The sequence below is a fragment of the Notolepis coatsorum genome, assembly GCF_963971535.1.
Source record: "Notolepis coatsorum genome assembly, chromosome: 15".
Classification (NCBI taxonomy): Eukaryota; Metazoa; Chordata; class Actinopteri; order Aulopiformes; family Paralepididae; genus Notolepis; species Notolepis coatsorum.
The window spans coordinates 38,050,962-38,077,787 of NC_140179.1; the positions used below are offsets into that span (position 1 = coordinate 38,050,962).

A 26,826-nucleotide genomic window follows, 5' to 3' on the forward strand; every position below is an offset into this window, starting at 1 on the left:
TCGTCTTATGATTTTATATGCTTTTTAATAAAAAAAAATCTGTATGTACACTCGACATGAATGTAAATGAAGGAAATCTCAGAAAGAAAAAGATATTCCAAATTTCAGAAAATTTCTATTTGAATAGACCATTTTCATAATTTAAGGACTATTTGAATATTTGAAAATCGATTCCCATCTCTACCTCAGACAAACTTTTGCTTGTAACCATTTTTCTGGGGGAAACCCTAATAAGAGATAAGTATCAATATGTCCAGCCAGACACCACCATGACCATCTCCCGATTTCTCTTAGTGAATGAATGGAGGTTGTTATCTGGTACCATCCACTTCAACAGAGCAGTGGGGAGCGGCAAGATTGATGGATCTAGTGCATGATATAGATCAGGGGTTGGAGTCAGCGCCCCCTATCTGATGTCCTATCTGATGTCCATGTTCCATAACGCCGCTACACCCAATGGGAATTTCATTTTTGGCTCTCAATTATTATCATTTTCTGTTTATCATGGGTATGTATTGAATTCTCAGCCATTGATATTTCTAGTTGGTTCAGTTTGTTGGGTCCTGTCAGTGTTGTGTATAAAATCTAGTCTTGTCACTCCCCCTTCCTGTCTGACTACCATGGGATCCAGAGCCTTCTCGCGCTGCGCCCCCCGCCTGGACCTATCTCAAACCCTGCCCTCTTTTCTTGATCCTCCAATCACAACTGTCGCTTACCTCGGACAAACAAAGAAATCCGTGAAATAGATAACCTCCCCACCTTTGTTTCCCATCCCAAAACACATCTGTTCATTCTGGCATACTCACTTTCATTTTTTATTTTTATTTAATTGATCTTTTCCCCCCTCCTTTTTCCTCCAATTTTTCTCCCATCCCAATGTTAGTCGTTATGCCAATTCCCAATCCCCTTCCTGGTCGCTGCGCACTTACCCCCCACAGTCGGTCTGGGAGAGTGGAGGCTACCACGTGCTTCCTCCGACACACGTCCAGCCAATCAACCGCTTCTTTTCACCTGGCAGCGCGGATTCTCACTGAGAGGGCGTAGCGTGTGGAAGGATCACACTATCCCACTTAGATCCTATCCGCGCTTAGCAGGTGCCCCGACCGAACTGTAGGAGTCGCTGTTTACAACGACCCGGACCCACCCCGCCAGCTTCTCCCACCCTCTAATACTGCCAATTGTATTAGTGTGAACGGCCAGCCAAGCTGGTGACAACCCCGGAGCTGTGAGCTGGATTTGAACAGGCGAATCCAGCCGCTCCGGGGTTGGTGACGAACGCAATCTCCGTTACGCCACCTGACCGCCCCTACTCACTTTAATTTTAAGTTTATTACAACTGCTCCCCTATGTAATTATGTAACTCTGTAATAGTGTTTTTACAATGCATTATTATTATTAAATGAAGGCTTCTAACAATGGGACCGAATACAATCTTCATTATCCTTTATTTTTCCTGGATTCAGATATTTACTCATTTTACTTTTTACTACCAATTGTGTATAAATTAAACATTACAAAAAGTAAACCTTTTCTTTGCAAAAAAGTGACATTTTCTCCGTTTCTGTGGTGGGATTTTGGATTTTGATTGTGCCTCACTGCTTGTAGGCTCCTCTCCGATTCCAGTCAAGTTGTTGTCCTGATATTAAAACAATGATACATAAAATAAACTAGCGCCCCCTTTGAGCATCTCAACATCCCCCTTTCAACAAGTCAGCACCCAACGCCCCCCCCCCCCCCCGACACTCTGAATGCCCCCTGGGGGTGGTACCTCCCCGTTGAGAAACCCTAACAGACCGAGGGGTAGGGGTGGGAATCACCAGAGGCCTCACGATATGATATTATCACGATACTTGAGTCACGATACGATAGTATTGCGATTCAATATATATTGCGATATTAATATTGAGATATATTGCGATTTATTACCTTTTTTCAACTGCAAAGTAAAACTTTGTCAACATGTTTTATCTAATAAAATAAAGTTTTCAGTCTGTTCATCTCACTTCAATCATTTTTATTGCAGCAAATGGGATTTTCTCAAGCAGACAGATGTAAACACTGTAATCTGTGTTGCATGTACCTGACAAACTGAACTGTTTGTATTACAGTCATATTCCGACTTAACTGAATGCACACGTGTGCGGACTACTGTACTATTACAGGTATTGAAATGAACAATGCAACCTCCGTATACAAAAAAAATTATAATCATAATTTTAAATAGATAAATAATAAAATATCGATACTTGGAGTCCTTGTATCGATACAGTATCGCCACGCAAAGTATCGCGATACTACTACGTATCGATATTTTCCCCCACCACTACCGAGGAGTGCCCAGCCTTTTAACATTGGAGGGCCAAGAGTCAACAGATAACGTGGGAGGGGGGAGGTGGGCCACAGACTGTTGAAAATGATGGGCGAATAATCTTGTTATGACTAAGCAGATTATTCAGAGGGCAGACAACAGAGTCTTTTAGTGGAGGGTGGAATTTAATGAAGTCATGTCGCAGCGGCACGGAGAGATACCGAGAGCGGAGAGATACAGAGAGAGGAGAGATACAGAGAGAGGAGAGATACCGAGAGGAGAGATACCGAGAGAGGAGAGATACAGAGAGAGGAGAGATACCGAGAGAGGAGAGATACAGAGAGCGGAGAGATACAGAGAGAGGAGAGATACAGAGAGAGGAGAGATACAGAGAGCGGAAAGATACAGAGAGCGGAGAGATACAGAGGAGAGATACAGAGAGAGGAGAGATACCGAGAGAGAGATACCGAGAGAGGAGAGATACCGAGAGAGGAGAGATACCGAAAGAGGAGATACAGAGAGAGGAGAGATACAGAGAGAGGAGAGATACAGAGAGAGGAGAGATACAGAGAGAGGAGAGATACAGAGAGAGGAGAGAGATACAGAGAGGAGAGAGATACAGAGAGAGGAGAGATACAGAGGAGATACAGAGAGAGGAGAGATACAGAGAGAGGAGAGATACCGAGAGAGGAGAGATACCAAGAGAGGAGAGATACAGAGAGACATATATACACACACACGCATAAAAATATATACTGTACATTTATATATAAAAAGGATCTCTTTTTACATTATTGTACAGAACTCTTTATGGAATAAAAAGTTCAATACATATTAAAGTGGAGATGAAGCAGTGAGCAATGTGATCCTAGTTTGTTTGTTGTGTACCTTGTGTAAGACAGGGTTCTATAATCAAATGTGAAATCTATCTTATTTGTCTGAAAAATCAAATATAATATCCCTGTTTTCAACATGGGCGCCGCCATTTTGTTGCTGACGTCATGGCTGACGTCATGCCGATGGTTTGGTGTATACACTGCTGGTACACTGCCTATAGTGAATGGGTCAGTCAGTAAATAAAATGTTGCCTACAAAACAACGGGACCGCGGTGGTTCTGTTTGTATTGCTCCTGGCTGTTCAAACAAATTTTACCATGTGAGAGAGAGGAAAGTTGGTTAATTTCCACAAACTACCAGTGAAAAAAACAGTGTTGTTGGCACGTTGGCTCAGGCTGGCTGCACTCAGGCGGCGTGATCAGCCTGTTGGACAGGGAAGGAGGATCTGCAGAGAACACTTCATTGCCTCGGATTATGTTGTTGGGGTGGGATGTTTGTCCAGAAGACCACTAATCAGCTGAAGCCTGATGCGGTTCCCTTGGTCTTCGACAGACAGACCGGCGTTAGCTCTCGGGAGCGATCGCTAGTTGGCACCAGCCGGCGACCGGCGTTAGCAACCGGGAGCGATCGCTAGCTAGTTAGCACCAGCCGGGGACCGGCGTTAGCAACCGGGAGCGTCGCGGAGCATTCAGCCTGCTGGCTACCTAGACCCACTTCAACCAGCCGAGCGTCGGGAGCTCCAGCAGCTTGTCAATGTGCTAATAGCCTGGAGCCAGCTACCGTTAGCTTGCAGAGGCTCCAGCACACCGACAAGCTGTGTAGCCAGCTACCGTTAGCTTGCAGAGGCTCCAGCACACCGACAAGCTGTGTAGCTAGCTACCGTTAGCTTGCAGAGGCTCCAGCACACCGACAAGCTGTGTAGCTAGCTACCGTTAGCTTGCAGAGGCTCCAGCACACCGACAAGCTGTGTAGCCAGCTACCGTTAGCTTGCAGAGGCTCCAGCACACCGACAAGCTGTTTAGCCAGCTACCGTTAGCTTGCAGAGGCTATTAGCACACCGACAAGCTGTGTAGCCAGCAGGCTGAATGCTCCGCGACGCTGGTTGAAGTGGATCTAGGTAGCCAGCAGGCTGAATGCTCCGCGACGCTCCCGGTTGCTAACGCCGGTCGCCGGCTGGTGCCAACTAGCTAGCGATCGCTCCCGAGAGCTAACGCCGGTCTGTCTGTCGAAGACTGAGGGAACCGCGTCCGGCTTCAGCTGATTAGTGGTCTTCTGGACAAACATCCCATCCCAACAACATAATCCGAGGCAATGAAGTGTTCGCTGCAGATCCTCCTTCCCTGTCCAACAGGCTGGTCGCGCCGCCCGAGTGCAGCCAGCCTGAGCCAACGTGCCAACAACACTGTTTTTTTCACTGGTAGTTTGTGGAAATTAACCAACTTTCCTCTCTCTCACATGGTAAGGAGCAATACAAACAGAACCACCGCGGTCCCGTTGTTTTGTAGGCAACATTTTATTTACTGACTGACCCATTCACTATAGGCAGTGTACCAGCAGTGTATACACCAAACCATCGGCATGACGTCAGCAACAAAATGGCCGCGCCCATAATGCTAAATGCTTCAGAAATGCACACAACAAATCGTTTTTTCTTAGAAACTGCTTATTTTTATAACGTGATTTCTTCTGTGGCTTATCTAAATACTAATGTGATGCTATGAATATGTATTTATCGCACTGCTTCATCTCCACTTTAAGGCTGTCAAAGTTAACGCGGTATTAATGCGTTATCGCCCGATTCTATTAACGCCACAATTTTTTTAACTCACAATTAACTTAAGATTTTTTTTTATTTTTTATTTTTTTACTAGACTTCACTCAGGTGTATTATTGATGCGCTCATTGATACTATGTTTGTTTCTGAAGTGTGTGTGTGTGAGATATAGAGAGAGAGAGGGGGGTGAGAGAGATGAGGAAGGGGCAAGAGAGAAAGAGAGTTGGGAGAGTGTGTGTGTGAGAGAGGGGGGGGGGTGTGATTACTCAGCCCTTGTGTGGGTGAATGTAACAAGTTCCTAACGTTTTCTTTCCCCTATTATTTCATGCACACTTTATTCATTGTTTTAAATTATTATTTTCTTTTAAGTTATTTGCATCACTCGGTTTTGAATTTGATGCAAATTTGCAATGCATGAGGGTCATCCTTTTGTGTTAAATGGCTGCATAAAGCAAGCATTTGTTGACTCTCATGTTGATAAGAGTATTAAAACTTGGAACTTGAAAACGATCCGTTTAAGGTAGATAAAAAAATGAAATAAAAAATATGCGATTAATTTGCGATTAATTGCGAGTTAACTATGGACAATCATGCGATTAAATATTTTAATCGATTGACAGCACTAATACATATATAAATAAAAAATTATCTTTTTGACTTACTCGTTGCCAAGGCCTCGGTCTCGGTGGAGGGGACTTTGTAAATGGCGCCCTTCTTATAGACGTAACTGCCCTCGATCACTTTGAAGTCCAGGTAACGGGTCACCTGTGTGATCAGCAGCATGCGGACCAGCTGACCTGAACGGACGACAACAGAAAGCAGCGTCATCACCCATTAAACACTGCAGGAGGCCATGATGTCACCCATTAAACACAGCAGGGGGCCAAGATGTCACCCATTAAACACTGCAGGAGGCCATGATGTCACCCATTAAACACAGCAGGGGGCCAAGATGTCACCCATTAAACACCGCAGGGGGCCAAGATGTCCCCCATCTCAAACACGCTTTCAGAACCTTTATTCAAATGGAATGCATTTATTCAAATCCTTGTTGTCATTTACATTTTGTCATTTAGCTGAACGCTTTTACCCAAAGCGACTTATAAGTTCTGTACGACAAGTCAGCAGGAAGGGTACAACTCTTTCAGCTGAGTAACAATGTTCATCAAACAGTACTGAAACTTGGGTGCTGCAGTGTTGAGTGCATAATACTGCATAGACATTAGTATAGTAGGTAGTAATATACATGAGGAAGATTATTTAGTGGAAAAGTGCATGATAGAAGATGGTAAGAAGGTTCGGTTTTTTTTATTGATATTGATTGAAGAAGTGTGTTTTCATCTTCAACCAAATGGATAAACCTGAGGGAATCACTGCTCGCCTGTGGTTGGCCTCAAGGTAAGGTCTAGTCCAGTGGTTCTCAAACTACGGGTCACGGGTAGGTTACAGTGGAAAGTAAAATGGAATTTTACTTGGAAAGTAAAATGATTTTTTATTTATATATTCTGGCAACAAAAATATTTGTTATCAAGTTCAACAAAGTGGGCTTTTATTTTGATATTCCTCAATTCCACATTGAAATTACACAATACATTAAGTGTGGGGTCGCCAAAAAAAATCCTAAATAAAATGGGGTCACGCCGCGGTATGAAAAGGTTTGAGAACCACTGGTCTAGTCAAGTCTAGTAAAGGTTCTGGTCAAGTTTATTTGTATAGCCCATTATTATGGATGGGCATTTGAAGGCATGTCAATATTCTAACATTCTATGTAGGGATGCACGATAATTATCGGGCCGATATCAACTATTATGACATCATCCCGATAAAATTATTGATAGCTCCGATAATTATTTGTATTTTCTTTCTTATTTTCTTTTTTACTTTTTTTTTCACGTCAACGTTCACACGCACAATATATGCTTACCGGTACTTAGGATTTTACTTGATTCAACAACAAAGCAGTCGGGGCAATGGCAAGCCGAAAACGGTCGAAAATGTGAATTTTGGATATTTTATTTTTTTACAACTGCAGTAGGTAGATTTTTTAGAGACTAAAGTACAGAAAAAAGGTACCGTTGGGTACCGGTATCGATTCACAGGTACCGGTACCCATCCCTACTGACAAAGCACAATACCTGTTGGTTTTTAGTTCACTCATTGTTCAGGGAAACACATTGTTAATGACATTTGTTGGATCCACTACACTCCGGTTACTTACTACTGAACGGACGTGTTTTTGCGGACCTCCCAAACTTTCAAACTTTAGACTATTTTCTTTATTTTTACCATCTTTTAACCAGTGATCTTAACTGATCACTGTGACTTTTGCTCTTATCGTTTATACTGTTGGATTTATTGGTTTTATGTGACTTCTTACTGGACGTGACCTAAAGCTATCGGCGCTTGTTGTTGCCATAGCTACAGCTACACGCTACAGTACTCACAGTGCTGAGCTCCCCCGAGGAAATGGCTCCAACATCAGATGTCGCAGAGATGCGAACGGAACTGAAGAACATCGAGATACTAGTAGTGGATCTTCTCAAGCGTCAAACGGAGCTAATGTCCAAGCTGGCTAGCATGGAAAAAGCGGACGCAGGCCGCACCGGTAGTCCCTCCTGGGCGACAGTGGTGAGGGGCCGACGGAAGCTCTCCCTTCCTCTATATGATCCCTTTGAATCACCTCAACTATCAAACCGATTCAATCCTCTTTGTAGTGATTCCAGCCTCCTTGGCTCTCCTTCGCTTCCGTCTCCTGCTGCTAGTAGTGTAGCTTTGCTCAAAGACTATCCGATGATAGCTACTAGCCTAGCTACTAGCCAGGCTCCAAGCGAAGCTACCAGGACGGCGGCCCTCTCCAGCTCACAACTCAACCATGGAAGTATATCTGCGCCCCGGAGCAGAAAGCGCTCTGCCCTGTGTGCTCTCGCATCGCCAAGCTCCCCAGACTCACGCGATGGGTCCGACTCCCCAAAGTTTAAACGCCCTCGTCTGCGGTGCTCTGCAGCCCATACCAGGATGATCATTCAAACGGCGAGTGTCATCGATGGAAATGCCGCTGTGAATGAGCCCCTCCTCACGGCGCTGCTGCCCGACCAACCGTCTAACTCCGCCAGCAATGCAGACGCTACTCCTGCGGCTTTTCACCATAGAAACCTGGCCATCTACGACGGGGAATGCATCCAGGAACAGCCAGAGATCCTACTCATCGGAGATTCCATCACCAGGTTTTTGCAAATACCACACGGCATTACGTATTGTTTTTCCGGTTTAAAAGTTACTGACTTACTGGAGTGTACTCCCGAAATCATCGAGAGATATCCGTCCGCCCACACCGTTATTATTCATATCGGAGCAAATGACGTAATGGCTAGACAATCCGTTAAACTCCAATCTGACTTTGAATCACTAATACTCACTATTGAAAGCCTGGGTAAAATATGCATTGTGTCTGGCCCCATTCCATCCATAGGTCGTGGATCTGAGCGATTTAGCCGTCTGTTCTGGTTGCACAAATGGCTACAGACCCACTGTACTACTATAGGACTTTGCTATATAAATAACTTTGATCTGCTCTGGTCCAGGAAAGACCATTACAGACCCGATGGCATCCATCCAAACATATCAGGGGTAAATGTGCTAATACATAACGTCATACAAAGTATAGCATCACTGGCCTGACAACCAACCATATCTAGCTCTGTAGACTATATACAGAAGCAGCCTAAACTACAAAAAAACACGTTGAGTGTCATCCCGATTCTGATCACCAAAAGACGAATCAATTACTCATTATCACGTCCCATATGTAAATCTAACCTTATCAATATCAGTGTTCAACCACAGACTATCTCACACCCCACTACAGAACCCGTACAGCTAAAACTAGCACTGTTCAACGTTAGAGCGCTGAAACAAAAATCATTTCTGATAAATGAACTCATAGTAAAACATGGTGTACATTGTATGTTTTTAGTAGAGACATGGTTAGACAATATCACTGGTGTAGCAACACTGATTGAGACCTGCCCTTCCAATTTTAAATTCTATCAATCAAACAGACAGAGTGGGAGGGGAGGAGGAATAGCAGCAATCATCTCCACTCAATTTGTGTGCAATGATATTGACCTGGGAACATTTTTATCATTTGAATACCTTGCTATTGTATTGAAAACAGAAATGCCAGTAATATGTGTGACATTGTATCGACCACCAAGGTACTCGCCACTCTTCATACAGGAATTTTCAGAACTCATATCGATCTGCATTACCAGGTATGATAGAATCATTCTTAATGGAGATCTAAATATTCATATCAACAAAAAGGATGACCCCAGGGGTTGTGAGTTTCTGAACCTACTGGACAGTTTTGGACTGATGCAACATGTTCACGAGGCCACCCACCAACATGGCAACACTCTGGACCTACTAATAACAACAGGGCTAAACATTGAGAATATATCAGTAAAACAAATTCCAATTTCTGACCATTATTGTGTGTTCTATGGTACAAGCCTAATATTACATAAGACCAGAAGCGAATTCCTAGTTCACAGAAGGCTTCTGGACGCTAGAGCTGAAGCAAAATTCTCTAGTATGATGAAATCATACGACCAATGCAGTGAATCCTCCTTAAATCAGCAAGTGCAAAACTTCCACAGCACCTTGTCAACTGTGTTAGATACTGTTGCCCCTCTAAAGGTTAAAAAGGTAAAAACTGATAGAATCTCTCCATGGCTAAATAAAACCAATGTTAAAGATAACAAGAGAAAATGTAGGATAGCCGAGCGAAAATGGAGGAAACTCAAACTCACAGCTCACTTTAATTTATACAAAGACGCCATGGGCGCATACAATAAGGCAATACAACTTGCGAGAAAGGAATATTTTTCCAAAATGATCTCAGAAAATATGGGTAACTCGAGGGTACTTTTTTCCACCATTGACCGGCTGATTAACATACCACCCCCCCATATACCGCAGCAATCAGCCACAAAATGTGAAGAGTTCGCAGTTTTCTTTAATGAAAAAATATCATTGATTAGAGCAAGCATTACCGCTGATATGGATCTGGCTATGAGTGAAACCCCACCTGAGATAACTATGGGGGAATTCACATGTATTACATTACCTGACCTCTGTAAGATTGTCTCTGAGTGTAATTCCGCCACCTCCTGCCTCGATCCTATACCAACAGCATTTCTCAAGCGGGTGTTTGATAGTGTCTCAAATCATGTCCTTGAAATCATAAATATGTCTCTTCAAACAGGCACTTTTCCAGATGCATTTAAAACAGCTGTAGTAAAACCACTACTAAAGAAAACAAACTTAGATGTAAACGAACTAAAAAGCTATAGGCCAATATCGAACCTTCCATTTATCAGCAAGATATTAGAAAAGATAGTCTCAGTACAAATAAACTCCTTTCTCAAAGATAATAACATCATGGATGAACTACAATCAGGTTTCAGAACAAATCACAGCACTGAAACTGCCCTTACCAAAATAGTTAGCGACCTCAGGCTAAACTCCGATGCTGGCAAAGTCTCAATTCTTGTCCTATTGGACCTTAGTGCAGCGTTCGATACGATTGACCATAATATCTTGATCAGTCGTCTAGAAAGACTGGTTGGCTTTTCCGATCATGTACTAAATTGGCTCATAACATACATTAAGGGGAGAAGGTTCTATGTTAAGCTTGGAGACAATGTATCCGAGGAACATAACAGCAATTTTGGAGTCGCACAAGGAAGCTGCCTTGGTCCATTACTCTTCTCACTATATATGCTGCCCCTCGGGGACATCATTCGAGACCACAATGTATGCTTCCATAGTTATGCTGATGATACACAACTATATATCTCCGCAGAACCAAATAACACTACAGCCATACAGTCCATTACAAATTGTCTGTTAGCAATAAACAAGTGGATGAACAATAACTTCCTAAAATTAAACGAAAGCAAGACCGAAATCCTATTGATCGGCCCAAAAGCGAAAAGGGAAGTGCTTTGTAAAAACCTGGGGAGTCTGTCATCCTATGTAAAGACTGAGGTTACAAGCCTAGGTGTCATCTTGGACTCAGACCTGACCTTTAAGTCTCATATAAATAAGGCCATGAAAACGTCATTCTTCCACCTAAGAAACATAGCGAAAGTAAGACCTTTCGTAAATAAAAAGGATGCAGAGAAACTTATTCATGCTTTTGTATCAAGTCAGCTTGACTATTGTAATGCACTGTTCACTGGTCTTCCCAAAGCAACCATTGGGAAGCTTCAGCTTATCCAAAACTCTGCAGCTCGATTACTAACTCATACAAGGAGAAGAGAACATATCACTCCAGTCCTGGCCACTCTGCACTGGCTTCCAATAACTCATAGAATTGATTTTAAGGTCCTTTTCCTAACATATAAAGCTCTTAATGAGCAAGGCCCAAAATACATAGCAAATTCCCTAGTTAGTTATCTGCCCTCAAGAACGCTACGGTCATCCACTACAGGTTTACTAGACACGCCCAGAAACCAAAAAAGGATAGGAAGTATGGCATTTGCCAACTATGCCCCAAAACTATGGAACACACTACCAACACACATCAGAAACGCCAGCTCTATACACATTTTTAAAGGAAAATTAAAAACGTACCTATACAGTCTAGCTTACAAATAGTTATGGCTTGGAAAAACCTGATGGATCCATGAGGCTAGGATAAGCCTTGTGGACCCAACTTTTTAGATGAAGGAACGGGTACATAGGAGACACGCCTCCAGTTTTTCAAAAGTTTTTGACACGCCTCAGCTTCTGAGCTGAAGGCGTGTTTTTGCGGACCTCCCAAACTTTCAAACTTTTTAGATGAAGGAATGGGTACAATAGGAGACACGCCTCCAGTTTTTCAAACGTTTTTGACACGCCTCAGCTTCTGAGCTGAAGGCGTGTTTTTGCGGACCTCCCAAACTTTCAAACTTTTTAGATGAAGGAATGGGTACAATAGGAGACACGCCTCCAGTTTTTCAAAAGTTTTTGACACGCCTCAGCTTCTGAGCTGAAGGCGTGTTTTTGCGGACCTCCCAAACTTTCAAACTTCTTAGATGAAGGAATGGGTACAATAGGAGACACGCCTCCAGTTTTTCAAAAGTTTTTGACACGCCTCAGCTTCTGAGCTGAAGGCGTGTTTTTGCGGACCTCCCAAACTTTCAAACTTTAGACTGTTTTCTTTATACGTTTTTCTTTTTCTTTCTTTCTACCACAAGACGCGGCCACTGATGGGTCCATGGGACTTGGATAAGTCCTGTGGACCCAACTCTGGCCACTGACCACATGAGCGAACGGGTACATACGCACACAATACACGGCCACTGATGGATCCGTGGGACTTGGTAAAGCACTATGGACCCAACTATGACCACTGATAAAAACGTAACTACACTAGCATTATAAGACCTAAACATTGCTACCTACCATACAAGTGCATTGGTTTAGTGCACTTCCGGTTGCCACTGAGCGGAAATGTCTGTGCGGACCTGTTCTCCCAAACTGGTAAGCAAATGACTGTTTTTACGTTATTTTCATTTTTACGTTACTATTATTATTATTATTTTTTTTTTTTTTTTACATTGATCTTAACTGATCACTATGACTTTATTGCTTTTATCGTTATATATGCCTATAATTGTGTACAGCACTTTGAGCTACATGACATGTATGAAAGGTGCTTTATAAATACTTACTTACTTACTTACTTACATTGACGGATTGTGAATTTTGTGATCGACTCAAAATTATATTTATTTGGAAAAATAAATATAGTCACTTTATTTGAAGAGTCAAAACTGTTCTCTTGGCTTTGTTTTGTTCATAGTAGTAACGCTCATGTCATGATAAATCTGGTTAGGTCAAAACTACAGGAATATACATAAAAAAATTATATAATACAATAAATATATATATATCGGTTATCGGTATCGACCTTGAGGAGCAGAAAGTTATCGGTATCGATATCGGGGTAAAAAAATCAATATTGTGCACCCCTAATTCTATGTGATCCTGTCCTTCACTAAACAAATAATCATCATTACGAGTGTTTCCCCACTCATTAGGCTGCGCTCAGACTGCAGACGGAAGTGGCCCAGATATGATTTCTTTGCTCATATTGTGACTCAGATCAGATTACAGTGTGAACAACACAAATCCCATGGAATCTGATCTTTTTCAATTCTGATGTGGGCCACTTTCATATGTGATATAAATCAGATACAGGTCAAATTTGTTTTGCAATGTGACCTCAGTCTGAACAGTCATGCGACTTTTACGCATGAACGTCCATCTTCTTTATTGTTAATTTGCACATGCAGGTCAGTTCAGGAGTGTGACCAGTTCACACTGGAATCTGATATTGGCCACATAAAAAAATAATTTAATAATAATAATAATAATAATAAATAATAATAATAATAATAATAATAATAATAATAATAATAATAATAATAATAATAATAATAATAATAATAATAATACTGTGAACAGCCAAACAAAAGAAAATCAGGTCTAAACAATAAATCAGAATTGAGCACTAAGGCTTGCCGTGTGTGAACATAGTTAAATAAACAAGGAAACCAAATCCAATGTGTTCAATGTGATTAAATCAGTAGCTGAATCAGTGCAGTTGACACATACAAAACCATCAGCTATAGTCTATATCTTGAATACATGCAATTTATCAAAATATTTCAACACACACTCCCTACAACCACGTGTCCCAATGGGCTTCACAGGCCCTCGCCACGATGGGAGACAACATCCCCTGACCTTTAACCCCTTCACACATAGAGACAACATCCCCTGACCTTTAACCCTTTCACACATGGGAGAGAACATGCCCCGACTTTAAACACTTTCACACATGCCACCTGACATTTCCTGCACGGCGCGGGAGAGGGGATCGGTATTCCGAGAAAATCTGTACCGTCAACCACCAAGTGTGTCTGACTCTTAACACATCCACTGCCAATCCCGTTGTACAGCGTGTTTGCCAGCCATACGAATTCTGCCAGACCACGCTGTACAGCGATATTGAGATCATATTTAATTTTTTCGCCATGGCATTCATAATTCCACCACCCAGCCTCTGGTGATGCAGTGGGACCCTGCACAATAGTGCAATGCCTCAATACCGCCGCCGGGTGGATGATCGGGCGAGTTACAACCGGAAGTGGCCATCGGTGCATCTGGGAAATCCGCCCGGCAGTCACATATCGTTGCGGGACTACAGACAAACACTGGCGTGCATATGGATCGCTGCCATAACTCAATAATAGATATGATTTGGGCGTTTATTGCGCCATACAAACCGGAAATGGATCTAGTAGATCGACGTCAAATAAGTGGGATCTTTTTCCTCCAGTCTCATCGGCGAACGGTAAGAGGACAGTAACGTTACTTTCAGCTTGATTGTTTATTATTTTCACTGCAAACCGATCTGATCAATATATCACCCATATACTACATAAAGCATTTACTGACGATCACGGAATTATAAACGACCCCCCCCCCCCTTTCATCCGCGCATGATGAATCATAACGTATATGATCATACAGTTGAATTTTTTAATATAGCGTGTATCGGAAATAAACGGCAGTTGATAATCTATATATGCGCCTATGCCTATAACTCACGTTCTATGAATTACTGCAGAAAACGATAAAAACACTTATATTCTAGAAGGTATATTCTAGAAGGTATTTTTGGAAGAATCTATTAATGAAAAAGTATAACGTTCCTACATCCTGAACGATAGATAATCGATGTTGAATGGGCCATAGTAATGTCAATTTAGCAATACAATTTAAAAAGTTATAGCCCTGCAAAGAAGGTGAACATCTCCATAGGCTTAGAGTGGTGGCAGTGAGCCTACATTGATGGATATAACCGTGGCAGGGAATGTGTTAACACTTTGAGTGCCAACGACAAGAAATCTCGTTAGTTCATGCCAATGCGTTGAGTGCCAAGAACGAGAAATCTCATTATTTAATCGTTATTTTTTTTATTATCGATTTCCATAAATTTTTCATCAATCTAGCCTCATGTTACCAGTGGGGATCTGTCTGAGCTCGAACAGGGAAAATACCGCCCCCTATCGTCTCTCCGGATGGTATTGCACCCCATTGGATTGGACTGAATAAAATGGATGGAAAAAAAAAGAGTTCGGATTCCACATTTTACTTGTCAGGCATGTAACCGGAGATGATCCCACTCATTGCCGAGCCGCAAAACAGCGTGGAATATGTGTTACCAGTACCCAGCATTGGATCAATAAACGCGATCAATATTTGGAATGGCGATCAGGAATTGGAATAATCTTTTTGGAGAACATCTGATCTGAGGTAAGGAATCTATTTTACCAGTCTTGGGATAATCAGAGCTCTTTTCACCTATATATCAGTGTGTCCCATATGTGTGTGTGTGGCTGTGAGTGTGTGTGTGCTGATCAGCCCGCTTCTCTAGCGTGCATAAGTACACATATACTATCGATAATCTAGCGTTTATTTGAAAACGATTCATAAATAGGCCGAAAAATGACAACGTGTTTTGTGTATTATAGTAAAGCGCGATTCCTGCAGAATATATTTTTTTTGGATGCAAAGTGAGAAGGTAAGATTAGATTCAAATGTATTGTATTGTCACCATACAGCACAAGTACAGTACAATGAACAGAAGTTTGGCATCCAACCAGAGTGCAAATATAACAAGTGCAATAGTGATATATAATGTACAGGTGATTAAACTGGGTAAAAATATATAGATTAGTACTATGTACAGAGTTGTAGTATTAATATGTATAGTGATACAGGTATAAAGACACTGATATTAAGTCATACTGGCCAGCAGCATAACTAGTAAGAGTAGGTAAGAGATATGTACAGATATAGTATCTACAGATATGTAAAAATACAGGTATGTACAGAGAGACAGATGTGAATAGATATATATACACCGTAAGAATACACACATATATATATAGTATATACAGCATTATTGTACATGCTATCATACAGTTATAGACTATAGTATGAGTTAGGTAGTTATTATGATTACAGTAAGGCAGTTGTAGACAGTGAAAGCAGTAGGTACTAGGTAGGTATAAATTGAGTATAGGCAACAGAGTTCAAAGTTCGTACCGTATGGGTAATGGAGCGTAGGGTGTTATGGAACAATTAATACTGTCTTTGCTACCTCGTCAGGTAATGCAGACATAGTGAGACTGATGATAGCCAGTGGTGGAAGGAGCATGTATGTGTGTATATGTATATATATAAATGCAGTAAACAAAAAAATATAAAGAGTGGTTCATGTTTACCGTTGGCCATAAGGAACTTGGGGATGAGGTCCACATTCCAGTCGCGACCCTTTCCCATGGACTCAGGTGGGTTACCGGGGAGGCTGAAGCGCTTGTAGAGCTGTAAGGAGACAGGAGGTGAGGACAGGAGGTGAGGACGTGAGACAGGAGGTGAAGACGTTAGACAGGAGGTAAAGACGTGAGACAGGAGGTGAAGACAGGAGACAGAACCCTATGTCTCTAAATTGGCCCTCAGTCATCAAAATGTTCAAATAAAAAAGGATTCAATAAAACAGGCTTGTTGTCTCCGATGAGACGGCTTTTGGTTAGGGTTCCGTTCAGAATCTTGTGGGTTTAGAAGAGTTAATTCTCAAGGTCGGGTGCTACATTGCACGTAACCCTCTACATTGTGAAATGATTTGAGTCCCAGTACTAAAAAGGCACTAATAATAAATGCATTCATTCATTCCAAAAAGCCCAACAAGGAGTCAGGAGGTTGACATACATCTTCCAGTGGCGTGATGGAGGCGCTCTCGGCTCCGTAGTAAGAGTTGCGGTCCATGTGCAGGACTTTCTTGCCTTTCACCGACATGATCCCGGACAGGATGCATTCCTGTTGGAGAGAACAAATCCACAATCAATATCAGAACGTCCAACAAACGAGGCTACACAAACATCCGGTGTGTTTCACAGATGTTCTGTAGCCTAGCCCTAGATCAACACACAGCTACAACAATTACATTTTATTTGTATTTATTTATTTTCTATTAAACCTTTATTTAACCAGGCATGTAAATAAAGAACAATGACGGCCTGGTGAGGATGAAAGGGCCTCTCTCGAAGGGGAAAAACAATTTTTATAAAATAAATAGAAAAGAGACAGATATATACATGACAGAAGAAGTAAGGGTAATAATTAAAACACACATCAAACAATTAACCAAATAAAATGAGACAGTATGCAATACATTTCCAATAGATGATAGGGCACACAGTGCCCAGTATACTAGACATTAGGGATGGACCAATGACGATGCTGGTATCAGATACTGCACAGATACAGATATCAGTGCAAGGTTCGAGTATGGGACACTTTCTCAACTAATAAAAACGGATACCAAAACCATGTGTAATATGTAAAAAATCTAAAGCATTTTCAGAATTTCTCTAATTGAGAAACATGAATTATATGTGAAACATTTTTACCCCCTGGCCCCAAGCCTGATGGTCCATGTCTGTACTGTTCATGAAAAGTAATAGATCATGTGATCAGTACGGCGTATCTGCCAAATACTTTAGGACTGCCGTATGGGTGCATCCTGAGTATTCAAGGTCTCGTTACCATAAAAAAAAAGATTAACCTCTTAACATTCCTGCAAATTTAGCATACAACACATATCGGCTGTCGAACACAGGGCTGAAGAGCTAGCTGTCATAGCTTCTACTTCTAGAGGAGTTGTCACAGGGCTGTCGAACACAGGGCTGAAGAGCTAGCCGTCATAGCTTCTACTTCTAGAGGAGTTGTCACAGGGCTGTCGAACACAGGGCTGAAGAGCTAGATGTCATAGCTTCTCAAATTGAAGGTCCATGCTGGTTTGTGTCCATTATGAAATGACAATTGTGCATCATTGGAATTCTGATTATTTTCTACCTGGGTGCCTGGGTCTTACTCTACCTGCTCTCAAGATACTGAAATATGGCACTGATTGATTGCTTGATCTAACGTAAATTGGTACTCGTACTGAGTTCGGTACCCCCAACTCTAATATTTACTACAGTAAAGCAATCCATACCCAACTCAGCGTTTCCGTTAGCCGGTAATTACCGGTATTTGACTGGCAAAATCTGTTGAAGTCCGACATATTTAATCTCTCCGGTCATAATGTCCGGTGAAAATAATTCCCTCTAAACACAATTAGATTATTTGAATTGTATTAAAATAGGCTAAAATTATATAGCCTATGCGATGAACGAAACAATCTCACCAAGCAGCCGGTCTAATAATGACATCCTGCTGTCAGCGCGAGCTGGCTGCTGATATATTTACGTGAAGCATGGCTTGGCAGGGTGCAGTACTCCAATTCAGCCATTGGCAATTCAGCTGTTGGGTGGGGGCGCTGCTGACACCACTGCTCTGCTCTGCCTGCTCCAAGTGCTCCATGCTTCACGTAAATATATCAGCAGCCAGCTCGCGCTGACACAGCGGTGCCAAATTTCTCAGTTCTTCGCTTGATATAATTAATACAAATGTCCAATATAACGGAATTAGTTAGCTCATAAAAATGTGATTATAACAGACTGCTGTTTATTAAGGTCGGGCAGACTGCCCACCGACACCTCAAGTCGGCAGCAGCAGCACGAAGTCTCGAGGGACTTATTTTATTTGGAATATATTAATGACTGATACGCAAAAGTAGCCTAGTTTTAAGTTAAAATATTATAAATGCCTTGATGATGTCATTCTTTATATAGGTCTATCAATTGTTTTTAAGCTCAATAAACTCTGACCGGAATTTATCCCATTTGTCCGGTAGATTGAAATCTACCGGACACTCAGACCTGCAAAAAAAAATTCTAACGGAAACCCTGACCCAACTACAGTAAAGCAATCCATACCCAACTACAGTAAAGCAATCTCTACCTAACTACAGGGAAGCAAACAATACATAACTACAGTAAAGCAATCCATACCCAACTACAGTAAAGCAATACATAATTATGTAACCACAGTAAAGCAAACGATACATAGTAGGGGTGCACCGATGTATCGGTCGGGTATCGGTATCGGCCGATAAGTGCCTTGTTGACTGCAATCGGCCGATAAGCTCGAATGTGCCGATGGCAGTAGCCGATAAATTCAGTCGCATCCTGCACAACGCCGGCCCCGCCCCAGTCCCCCACACACACAAGCTACTGCATCAAAGTTACTACTAAATATTCAACATTCTCTTTTGAGACTCCGCTTCAGACTCTTATGATTTGGCACTAAAAGCTAAACATTGTCACCGATATGGCTGTCCGCAACATGTCATTAATTGTGTACGCGAGGTGGTCGCTCAGTGACGACGCTAAAATGAGCTAGGTTAGCTAGCATTAGCTACCGGGAGATGCAAGACTAACGTTACTGGTGAAAATGTGATTTGCGTTGGAATACTCCTTTGCCAACTTGCTGTACTTTGCTTGCAGGTCTGCAGCCATTATTGCTGGATTATGAATAGCCCCAACTTTAGCCAAGGTAACGTTATGGCTAAACCTTTAACAATAGTTAACGCTAGCTTTCGGTTAGCTGTTCAATGCTATTAATAACACAACTCCCCGTCAACACCCTCTCTCGGGAAGATGGCATTTAAGAAAGTATCTGCTGTTAAAATGACACAAACATTCGTTTTGTGGCATTAACGTTATATAGTTAGTGTTACACGTTCAATAACAAGCATATTATTTACCCGAAGATAGCAGTAAGCAAGGCATTACTCCGTTAGTCCGTTCATAGCTCAGTTCCATTCCGTTGCTCATTCCGTACCCAACTACCCATTCTGCAATCTGTTAATAAAGTTTTCAACCAGACAAATGTATAGAAAGGCTTTGTTTTATTATAACATTTGTTGCAGTAAAATCATTATGTCTCATTTGGTCATGCTGTGGAGCGCTGGTCGGCGGGCAGCTAACGTAGCTACGTTAAGTTTGTTGTGCTCTCGCAAACAGAACAATGGCGGCATGCCCGAAAGTAGAAAATGAATAAACGCTTGCCGATTGGTGGTAAGGACAGCAGGAGGTGGGTGCTAGCAGTGTGGCGTAATTGGCCGAATCGACTGTCAATCAAAATGGTTATATTGCATTGGCTGAGAGCTCTGGTTGAGAGAACAGTATCCATCTGCAGGCCGCCAGACGATACTGGGAGAGAGATAGTGCTACATGGCATGGTGGAATTAATACCATAAACATATTTCTTGATGTTTCCTTTTTTTAAGTAAGTAAAGAGGCCTACAAATACAAACATACACATACAAATATACAGTAGTTTCATTAGAAAAAAAATATTACAAAAAAAAATATTAAAAAGAAATTACAAATACTATACAAATAATACACAAATATCGGTATCGGTATCGGCCGATTGTGTTACTTGAACAATCGGTATCGGTATCGGTGGCCAATTTTCATATCGGTGCACCCCTAATACATAGTAAAGCAATCCGTTACTAAGTCAGTAAAGAGGAACACATCAGTTCTCTTAGTTCAGTGGTTCCCAAACTATGGGGCAAACTACAGGAGTGGGGGCGGGTGAGATGGAGGGAGAACTAAAGATGTTGTTCCCTCATATAGTGCTATGGTTGTTCCCTCATATAGTTCTATGGTTGTTCCCACTAGTCTAGTGGACTGCTGGCACGGTGCTAACAGTGTGGAGAGAGGTCTGGCTTGAGCAGTAGAACAAAATATCAGAGCGGAACTAAATGTATTCATATTTAAATACAATGCGTTTCACACGAGAGCTGTAAACAAACATTGTTGCTTGGTTTGCGTCACACAGAATCAGTTATATCACCTGTGGTAGCGAGCTAGCTAGCCGACGCTACATTAGCTATCCAAAGTAACTTCCTTTCGTTGTCCTGTACTTTTAGAATCAAAATTAGAATCTAAATCTGTTGGTGTGATCTGTGGACCTTTAATGAGGGCTGGGGAGGAGAAGCAGCCGCGGACACTCACTTCCTTTCCAAGTTCATTTGTGGTTCATTCTGGTTGAGGGTGGAATTCCAGAACACAACATTCTCTGTTGGCCATGTACAGTCTACACCGTGTACAGAATCAGTCCACACTGTGTGTACAGAAGAGGTCTACACCTTATGTACAGAAGCAGTATACTATACAATGCTTGTACAGAAGGTGTCTACAATGTGTGTACAGAAGAAGTCTACACCGTGTGTACAGAAGAAGTCTACAATGTGTGTAAACACTAAAAAGGATGAGCTATAAAAAAAGAAGGTTCGAGTTCAATCCACGCTCCATTAGAGAGAGAGAGAGAGGGGATGCCGATTGGACAAACCTCCAGACAGGCGATTCATCACGACCAGGACGTTTCTCTGTGGAGCTGGTGGAGGATTACAGTTCGGACGCAGCTCTACAGTCACTGCAGGAAGCCCTGGTACTGAGGAGAAAACGGGTTTTCAATGACTCTGGAATTCCCACCGACCAAAAGAAAAGAAAGGCCTTAATACGATTACACCCGTTGGGTTTGTACTAGCAGCGAGGAAAACGCACCCTATCATGTGATTCAGTGGACTTTATTCAGAAAGGCTGAACATGGAACAATGGCTAACTCTTATGGCAAAGGGGGGTGGAGGAGGGGTGGGGGGGTAGGCGACATTACCCTACTACTCGGCGGTCACGCCCGAAGACGACAACAATCCTCCGTTTTGAGAAGCAACAAGAGACTGTCTGCTGCATAACTCATAGATGATGTAATGAGGGGAAGAGAGAGGCGAGAGGAAGGAACACGGCCTTGCTCTACATTCTGTTGGTTGCCGTCGGCAAACAAAACCATGTCACACTTCTTTCACAGAGTAGTGTCCGCCGCCCGCGTTACGCATGTTCTGTTCACACGCAGGACGCAACACCTTCTCACCCTAGGTGGCCCGTTTTAGAGCAGGGTCAATTAGGAGGACAGAGGTCACAGGGCCCGGTAAGCAACATCAGGATGCTCAATGACAATTAACACTATGTAACAAACCATCAAACACACTCACAGCACACACATGTACACACCCACTTTAAATAAACAACTCACTGTAGCACCCACTTTACACACTTTAGACACTAACACTAGGGTGCACCGATATATATCGGTCGGGTATCGGTATCGGCCGATAAGTGCCTTGTTGACTGCCATCGGCCTGTCGGCCGATAAGCTCAAATGTGCCGATGGCAGTGGCCGATAAATATCCGTCAATATGTGTCGCGTCAATCTGGTCCACACTTTCAAACTTTGAAAAAAGTTTCAATCAAGCGACCTGCCCACACAAGCTACTGCATCAAAGTTACTACTTATGATTAACAAAGGCATTCGATTTGTGGCATTAACGTTATATACAGGGGAGGAAATTAGGCCACTTTACTCGCCAAATGAGAGTATTTTTTACGTTTGGCGAGTGATTCATGAAGACCACTCGCCAGTCTGGCGAGTTGACAGTGCCACGAGAGCACTGCACAAGACCCGCGGACATATATAATGTTTAATAAAAGTTCCCGCAGTACTGGCCAACCCGCGGACATATTTAATGTTTAATAAAAGTTCCTGCAGTACTGGCCAACCCGCGGACATATAATGTTTAATAAAAGTTCCCGCAGTACTGGCCAACCCGCGGACATATATAATGTTTAATAAAAGTTCCTGCAGTACTGGCCAACCCGCGGAAATATAGAATGTTGAATAAAAGTCCCGTGGTACTGGCCATCAGTCAAGGAAGCACTCGCAAACAGATAACGTTAAACACAGAAGATGGAAAACAGACAGACTGAGCAACGGGGAACTGCATCCAACCCTAGTACAACTCTCGAGTCCAAGGCAAGGACACATTTAAATTACAGAGGTGTATGTTAGTCTATTGCGCACCGGACTACGACGTAAGGTTAGACATTTTATTTCATGCTCAAAAGCCCCTGGCTTGCACATCGCAGTCACGAAAGGGGCTAGCTCAACCAGTGCACAACAGCAGACCAACCCAACTGACGTTACCACAACACTTGACGGAACTTCACAGCACTGTCGTAAGGCCACCGTGCCGTCTTAAAGGCACAGTGAACACTCGGATGCATACACAACATTGACGTGGCTTGACAACCGAGGTTCAAAGTTAACTTGATTGACTGATTGAAAACTTTATTAACAGATTGCAGAATGGGTACAATACAGTACGGCTCAATACACACAATTGTTAAGGGGATGCAGACCAGAGAAAGACTTTCGTCTTGTTTACATCAGGGTCCCCCATTTTCAATTCATCATAACATATGACATACAGTACACGACATACAGATAGACAGTACTGCTACATCTATACATTTCACATCTATCTATCTATACACTTCACAACATACTTCGGTTTTTTTCTTTCACTGCCCAACCCAGTCCAACCCAGCATCTTTCACTGCCCAGTTCAGCCCAACCCAGTCCAGAATAGATCCCTCTTTCATGTTAATATGTGTTATGCTAATATTGTGAAGAGTAGAGACTGTTATTAATGTTTTATGCTAATAAATATTTTAAAGAGTAGAGACACGGTGTGATTATTACTATGATTGAAAATCAATTTAGACGAAGACATACAAAGAAGTAATTATCACAATTAGCGATTTTTTTTGGCTGGTAAAAAATCAGTTTGTCTGGTAAAAAAATCAGATACTCGCCAGTTGGCTGGTAAGCCAAAAAGTTAGTTTCCTCCCCTGAAGTTATATAGTTACACGTTCAATAACATCAGCGTATTTACCCGAACATAGCAAGCATTACTCATTCATATCTCTCACTTCCTTCCTTTGCTCAGAGAGCCCGTACTGAATTGTACCCATTCTGCAATCTGTTAATAAAGTTAATAAAATAAAAACACACATGGCATGGTGGAATTAATACCATAACATATTTCTTGATGTTTCCTTTTTTTAAGTAAGTAAAGAGGCCTAGACAGTCCGTAGCAACCTAAAACGTATACAATATAAATGGCTGATGCGTACATATATAACTCCTGTTAAATTGCATAAGTTTAATGATAATATTCCAGATACTTGTGAAGGAAATGCGCATCAGGATCATTTGGATGTTATTCTTTGGAGTTGTGTTACAAATGGAACGGTCTTTCCCCGCCGAACACAAGTTACTTAACGTTACACAGGTCGCGCTATGCAGATGCTTAGCTTGCTAACGTTAAGATAGCAGTGTAACTTAATGTTATACAGCACTATGCATGCTTGCTGAAAAGCAGAGCTCTCTGTCTGTCTGTCTGTGTTCGCACGGTGCACCTCTCAAGCACCCTGTAACACGCAGCGGGCCCCGCCTCCCTCCCTCCTTGCATTCCACCCAAAAACTGAATTTCAGTCCAGTTTCTTAACTATTAACAGCGGAGCTGTTTTGTAATCTTCACTCTGCAAGTAAATGATTTTTCCGGTTCGCACACACACATATTATTAGGGCCAAATACGAGGGAAATGCTCGCACTGTAGAGCATATATATAATTATATATATAATTAGTAAACTGTCGGGGGCTTTTATTGCCCCCCTTAACTGATTTTCGAGGGCATTTGGTCAATTTTCGAGGGCATTTTGCCCCAAGCCACAGTTAATTTCGAACCCTGGGATGTGGGCATTCAAGCACTAAATGTGCACCCCCTGCTGGGCATTCAAAGTGTTAAACTGTAGGGATGCACCGTGGGCGGCTACGTGGCGTAGTGGGCAAGGCGCTCGCCACGAATGCGGAGACGCTGGGCTCGCCTGTTCGAGCCCAGCGCTCCACATTGCTTTCAGTTTAGCTGGTCGTTCATACTAATACACATTGGCCGTATTAGGGGGTGGGAAACTGATGGGTGGGGATCGGACGTTGTGGACAGCGACTCCTACAGGTCGGTTGGTGCGCCTGCGCAGTAGAATCAGGAAGTGTCGGGGGCAGCGTGAGCCTCCCACGCGTTACTCCTCGCCACTGAGAGATCGAGCTGCGCAGGTGAAAAGATGCGACTGCTGTTACCTCAAGTACCGGAGGGGACTTGTGCTATGTATGACTTAGTCCACATTGCAGCCGGCTTGTGGGAGGCAAGAAACAGCGTTCGTGACAGGGGAGGGTTGAATTGGATGATACGAAATTGGGATGGGAGAAAAATATAGAAAATGGGAGAAAAAGTGGATACAAAAAAAACTGTAGGGATGCACCGAATATTCGGCCGCCGAAAATTATCGGACAAAAATGGTTAAAAAGGCGTTTTCAGGGGAAAGGGTTTTAGCACCGAAAATATATCACTGAATGTCAAAGAACAGGGTTACGTAACGTTCGTAACCTAAAGTGTTGTTGTGATGACGTAATCTAAACGCGGCTACAGACTTTGCGCAACGTATAACGTGAGCAGCTTGGGCCTAACAAAATTAATAGTTGGTTTCAGGTTGGTTGTCAGTTTGGCCAATAAAATTTATTTTATTTAATTTTTTTATTTTATTCTTTCCCATGGCGACTATGGATATGGAATTTCTTTATTTAATTAAAATGTTCACAACAACATGGATGCATGTACTCTGCCAGCATGTTTAATATCCATAATACTAAATGTTTGACTAAGATTTCTATAAAACTTTATTCAAAACAAAAAACAAAAAAATCTAATGAGGCGGAACCAGTGCCCCTTGTCAGTCTCTCTCCGTGTGGGCGGCCGCTGGCGTTACTACAGAGCACAGCACGGGAGCTCCGTGGGGCAGTAGCAACGCTACATATAGCTTAACTACATTTCTCAATAGTGTTGCTCCTTTTAACCAAGTAGCGTTATTTGTAGTGTAACGTTAGAATAACACAGAATAACGTTAATACAATTACATGCATCATTGTTTACAATGAACGGGTGGGGCTAGTCAAAGGACTGGAGACGGGGACAAGTTAAACATGAATTAATTTATTATAACGGGTCGTTTTCGAGTCGTGCTGCAGTGCCTACGCACCACAGCTATTCTATTATATACTGCTTTGACGCTTCCTCCTCATCGTTGATTGCCTGTAGTAGCTGCATCTAACGTTAGTAGCTAACGTTAAAACTAAAAAACACAACCGGACGAGACAAGTTGTCGGCTAGGATAATCACAACAATACTTCCGGTCCGGTCGGTGGGCTTCAAAATAAAAGTCTTAAACACCGGAAAAGACGGAGCGGTGGGCTTCAAAATAAAAGTTTTGGGAAATAAATTTCTCAAAAAAATTCTCTAACCGGTCGCAATAATATCGCTTATCGCGATATTTTCGGGGGCAATTAATCGCCCAGCAAAATGTGTTATCGTGGCAGGCCTAGTCACGGGAGATGTAGTAAATACAACAGTCCTTCCATAATTCCATGAATTATGACAGTAGCCACTACAGTAACATCATTAAGTCTGCTATAAGATATTATCCCTCTCGTGTGTGTCTTTATGCAGATCTTTATGCAGTTTTAAAGCACCTTGGCTTTGTTCTGAATGCACTTTGTTGTAGTTATCCTACAGAGAAAAGAAAATGCACTTGACTTTAATGCACATTTTGTTGTATGCAAAGAGAAAATGTTTAAATTGTACAATCTTTCAGCAGTCAGTCTGGAATTAATGTATGCATTCAAAAGTGCTGAATAAATGTTTTATGGGCCCATAATAGTGATTAATATTATTTAAGTTAAGTTTTGCCATAATCATGTCTTTTGCCATAATCAGGTAGCTAAAAAAAAAAATACATTATATATATATTTATATTAATCATTTTCGGCCTTTCGGCATTCGGCCAACTGTTTCCTATTTTTGGTATCGGTTTCAGCCAAGAATTTCCCATTCGGTGCATCCCTATTAAACTGGGTATAAAATATATAAATACTAC

At 42.1% G+C, this 26,826-nt stretch overlaps 1 protein-coding gene across 1 annotated transcript in view; it reads right to left on the reverse strand.

Moving 5' to 3' along the window:
- The window catches only part of gdi2 (GDP dissociation inhibitor 2), a 77,719-nt gene that overhangs the window by 33,506 nt on the left and 17,387 nt on the right, over positions 1 to 26,826 (reverse strand). The window contains exons 2-4 of the mRNA XM_084330845.1: positions 16,752 to 16,859; positions 16,268 to 16,367; positions 5,582 to 5,716 (exon numbers count right to left, since the gene is read on the reverse strand). Of these exons, the coding sequence (XP_084186971.1) occupies positions 5,582 to 5,716; positions 16,268 to 16,367; positions 16,752 to 16,859 (343 nt within the window). The remainder of the gene's footprint in view (positions 1 to 5,581; positions 5,717 to 16,267; positions 16,368 to 16,751; positions 16,860 to 26,826) is intronic.